The 5598-nt window shown below is 29.3% G+C and overlaps 1 protein-coding gene across 2 annotated transcripts in view; it reads right to left on the reverse strand.

Annotated features, from left to right (window-relative positions):
• The window catches only part of chodl (chondrolectin), a 9458-nt gene extending 8841 nt beyond the window's left edge, over window positions 1–617 (reverse strand). For both annotated transcript variants that reach the window (XM_069177615.1, XM_069177614.1), the window contains exon 1: window positions 358–617. In XM_069177615.1, the coding sequence (XP_069033716.1) occupies window positions 358–439 (82 nt within the window). In that variant the 5' untranslated portion in view covers window positions 440–617. The remainder of the gene's footprint in view (window positions 1–357) is intronic.
• Between the last annotated feature and the right edge of the window lie 4981 nt (window positions 618–5598).

The following is a 5598-nucleotide window of genomic DNA, read 5'->3' on the forward strand; positions in this document are numbered from 1 at the left end:
AAGTATCAAGTATAAATATCGAGTGTTAATATCGAGTATTAATATTGAGTATAAATATCGAGTATTAATATCAAGTATGAATATACAGTATAAATATTGAGTATTAATATTGAGTATGAATATCAAGTATTAATATTGTGTATAAATATCAAGTATTAATATTGAGTATTAATATGGAGTATAAATATAGAGTGTAAATGTAGAGTATAAATACAGGATGTAAATATAACATAAAAACATAGAGTATAAATAAAGAGTTTTACTATGGAGTATAAATATGGAGTCTATATATATAGAGTAGGAGTATAAAGTATGAATATTGAGTATAAATATTTAGATAAACCAGATGAAACTCACCGCTCACAACTCGAGCTGCGTTCACCATCACCATCGCCATGACGACCCCGAGCATCAGCACCATCACCGTGTAAAACCTCATCGTCCTATGCGGCAGTTTTTTAAACACTGAAAGTAAAAATTTAACTGAAATGTCTCTGATTTGTTCCACAGAATTTTCAAAATAAAAGCCTGCTCAGCTCGTCCTTGTTTCCATGTTTCCTGTCGCTGCTCTTCGCTCTGATGTGAAGCAGGAGGCACAGGGAGTGTTTCAGTCTCCTCCCGCTCCTCCTCCCCCTCTTCCTAATCATCCTACACATCCCCCCCTCCTCCTCCTCCCACTCCCTGATCGATCGGAGCCCCAGCTGTAACCCTCCTCGTTCATTAAGCCCAGGGGGGCCACGCACACAGTTTAATGTACTTACAGCTGATTGGTTGGTGCAGCGGGTCAATAGATGAATTTCTCCCTCTGATTTCTGCAATTATGAGCGACACTTCAGCCTGACAGCTTCCTCTGTATTGATTCATCCGCAGGAGGAATCTTCATCAGTACACGTGTGCAAGAACACGGAGGGTTATGGGGGGAGTACTAAAAGAAACTGTAGGAAAAACTACATGTCATGATAAAAAAAGTCCTACTATTGCATGTTGTCTAAAATATGATCCAAAAAAAAGTCACACGATAGCATGTCGTCTATAATATGATAAAAAAAGTCACACTATAGCATGTCGTCTATAATATGATAAATAAGTCACACTATAGCATGTTGTCTATAATATGATAAAAAAAAGTCACACTATAGCATGTCGTCTAAAATATGATAAAAAAAAAGTCATGCTATAGCATGTCGTCTATAATATGATAAAAAAGTCATACTATAGCATGTCGTCTATAATATGATAAAAAAGTCATTCAATAGCATGTCGTCTATAACATGAAAACAAAGTCATACTATAGCATGTCGTCTATAATATGATAAAAAAGTCATTCAATAGCATGTCGTCTATAACATGAAAACAAAGTCATACTATAGCATGTCGTCTATAATATGATAAAAAAGTCGTACTATAGCATGTCGTCTATAACATGAAAACAAAGTCATACTATAGCATGTCGTCTATAATATGATAAAAAAGTCGTACTATAGCATGTCGTCTATAACATGAAAACAAAGTCATACTATAGCATGTCATCTATAATATGATAAAAAAAGTCACACTATGGCATGTCGTCTATAATATGATAAAAAAGTCATACAATAGCATGTCGTCTATAACATGAAAACAAAGTCATACTATAGCATGTCGTCTATAATATGATAAAAAAGTCATACTATAGCATGTCGTCTATAATATGATAAAAAAGTCGTACTATAGCATGTCGTCTATAATATGATAAAAAAGTCATACAATAGCATGTCGTCTATAATATGATAAAAAAGTCATACTATAGTATGTCGTCTATAATATGATATAAAAGTCATACTATAGCATGTCGTCTATAATATGATAAAAAAGTCATACTATAGTATGTCGTCTAAAATATGATAAAAAAAAAAGTCACGCTATAGCATGTTGTCTATAATATGATTAAAAAAAAGTCATACTATAGCATGTCGTCTAAAATATGTTAAAAAAGTCATATGATAGCATGTCGTCTAAAATATGATAAAAAAAAGTCATATGATAGCATGTCGTCTAAAATATGATAAAAAAAAGTCACACTATAGCATGTCGTCTAAAATATGTTAAAAAAAAGTCACACTATAGCATGTCGTCTATAATATGATAAAAAAGTCATACAATAGCATGTCGTCTATAATGTGATAAAAAAGTCATACAATAGCATGTCGTCTATAATATGATAAAAAAGTCATACTATAGCATGTCGCCTATAATATGATAAAAAAGTCATACTATAGCATGTCGTCTAAAATATGATCAAAAAGTCATACAATAGCATGTCGTCTATAATATGATAATACAGTCACACTATAGCATGTCATCTATAATATGATAAAAAAGTCACACTATAGCATGTTGTCTATAATATGATAAAAAAAAGTCATACTATAGCATGTCGTCTAAAATATGATAAAAAATAAGTCACACTATAGCATGTCGTCTAAAATATGAAAAAAAGTCATATGATAGCATGTCGTCTAAAATATGATAAAAAAAAGTCACACTATAGCATGTCGTCTAAAATATGTTAAAAAAAGTCATACTATATCATGTCGTCTAAAATATGATAAAAAAAAAAGTCATACTATAGCATGTCGTCTATAATATGATAAAAAAAAGTCATACTATAGCATGTCGTCTAAAATATGATAAAAAAAAAAGTCATACTATAGCATGTCGTCTATAATATGATAAAAAAGTCATACAATAGCATGTCGTCTATAATATGATAAAAAAGTCATACTATAGTATGTCGTCTATAATATGATATAAAAGTGATACTATAGCATGTCGTCTATAATATGATAAAAAAGTCATACTATAGCATGTCGTCTATAACATGAAAACAAAGTCATACTGTAGCATGTCGTCTATAATATGATAAAAAAGTCATACTATAGCATGTCGTCTATAATATGATAAAAAAGTCATACAATAGCATGTCGTCTATAATATGATAAAAAAGTCATACTATAGTATGTCGTCTATAATATGATATAAAAGTCATACTATAGCATGTCGTCTATAATATGATAAAAAAGTCATACTATAGTATGTCGTCTAAAATATGATAAAAAAAAGTCACGCTATAGCATGTTGTCTATAATATGATAAAAAAAAGTCATACTATAGCATGTCGTCTAAAATATGATAAAAAAATAAGTCACACTATAGCATGTCGTCTAAAATATGATAAAAAAGTCATATGATAGCATGTCGTCTAAAATATGATAAAAAAAAGTCATATGATAGCATGTCGTCTAAAATATGATAAAAAAAAGTCACACTATAGCATGTCGTCTATAATATGATAAAAAAGTCATACAATAGCATGTCGTCTATAATATGATAAAAAAGTCATATGATAGCATGTCGTCTAAAATATGATAAAAAAAAGTCATACTATAGCATGTCGTCTAAAATATGTTAAAAAAAGTCACACTATAGCATGTCGTCTATAATATGATAAAAAAGTCATACAATAGCATGTCGTCTATAATATGATAAAAAAAGTCATACTATAGCATGTCGTCTAAAATATGATCAAAAAGTCACACTATAGCATGTCGTCTATAATATGATAAAAAAGTCATACAATAGCATGTCGTCTATAATATGATAAAAAAGTCATACTATAGCATGTCGCCTATAATATGATAAAAAAGTCATACTATAGCATGTCGTCTATAATATGATAAAAAAGTCATACAATAGCATGTCGTCTATAACATGATAAAAAAGTCATACTATAGCATGTCGTCTATAATGTGATAAAAAAGTCATACAATAGCATGTCGTCTATAATATGATAAAAAAGTCATACTATAGCATGTCGCCTATAATATGATAAAAAAGTCATACTATAGCATGTCGTCTATAATATGATAAAAAAGTCATACTATAGCATGTCGTCTAAAATATGATCAAAAAGTCATACAATAGCATGTCGTCTAAAATATGATAATACAGTCACACTATAGCATGTCGTCTATAATATGATAAAAAAGTCATACAATAGCATGTCGTCTATAATATGATAAAAAAGTCATACTATAGCATGTCGTCTATAATGTGATAAAAAAGTCATACAATAGCATGTCGTCTATAATATGATAAAAAAGTCATACTATAGCATGTCGCCTATAATATGATAAAAAAGTCATACTATAGCATGTCGTCTATAATGTGATAAAAAAGTCATACAATAGCATGTCGTCTAAAATATGATAAAAAAGTCATACAATAGCATGTCGTCTATAACATGATAAAAAAGTCATACTATAGCATGTCGTCTATAATGTGATAAAAAAGTCATACAATAGCATGTCGTCTATAATATGATAAAAAAGTCATACTATAGCATGTCGCCTATAATATGATAAAAAAGTCATACTATAGCATGTCGTCTATAATATGATAAAAAAGTCATACTATAGCATGTCGTCTAAAATATGATCAAAAAGTCATACAATAGCATGTCGTCTAAAATATGATAATACAGTCACACTATAGCATGTCGTCTATAATATGATAAAAAAGTCATACAATAGCATGTCGTCTATAATATGATAAAAAAGTCATACTATAGCATGTCGTCTATAATGTGATAAAAAAGTCATACAATAGCATGTCGTCTATAATATGATAAAAAAGTCATACTATAGCATGTCGCCTATAATATGATAAAAAAGTCATACTATAGCATGTCGTCTATAATGTGATAAAAAAGTCATACAATAGCATGTCGTCTAAAATATGATAAAAAAGTCATACTATAGCATGTCGTCTATAATGTGATAAAAAAGCCACACTATAGCATGTCGTCTATAATATGATAAAAAAGTCATACTATAGCATGTCGTCTAAAATATGATCAAAAAGTCACACTATAGCATGTCGTCTATAATATGATAAAAAAGTCATACTATAGCATGTCGTCTATAATATGATAAAAAAGTCATACTATAGCATGTCGTCTATAATGTGATAAAAAAGTCATACAATAGCATGTCGTCTATAATATGATAAAAAAGTCATACTATAGCATGTCGTCTATAATGTGATAAAAAAGTCATACAATAGCATGTCGTCTATAATATGATAAAAAAGTCATACTATAGCATGTCGTCTATAATGTGATAAAAAAGTCATACAATAGCATGTCGTCTATAATATGATAAAAAAGTCATACTATAGCATGTCGCCTATAATATGATAAAAAAGTCATACTATAGCATGTCGTCTAAAATATGATCAAAAAGTCATACAATAGCATGTCGTCTATAATATGATAATACAGTCACACTATAGCATGTCATCTATAATATGATAAAAAAGTCACACTATAGCATGTTGTCTATAATATGGTAAAAAAAAGTCATACTATAGCATGTCGTCTAAAATATGATAAAAAATAAGTCACACTATAGCATGTCGTCTAAAATATGAAAAAAAGTCATATGATAGCATGTCGTCTAAAATATGATAAAAAAAAGTCATATGATAGCATGTCGTCTAAAATATGATAAAAAAAAGTCACACTATAGCATGTCGTCTAAAATATGTTAAAAAAAGTCA

This window comes from Embiotoca jacksoni, unplaced genomic scaffold, assembly GCF_022577435.1.
Source record: "Embiotoca jacksoni isolate LCO1_2020_lvr unplaced genomic scaffold, fEmbJac1.0.p SCAF_75, whole genome shotgun sequence".
NCBI lineage: Eukaryota > Metazoa > Chordata > Actinopteri > Embiotocidae > Embiotoca > Embiotoca jacksoni.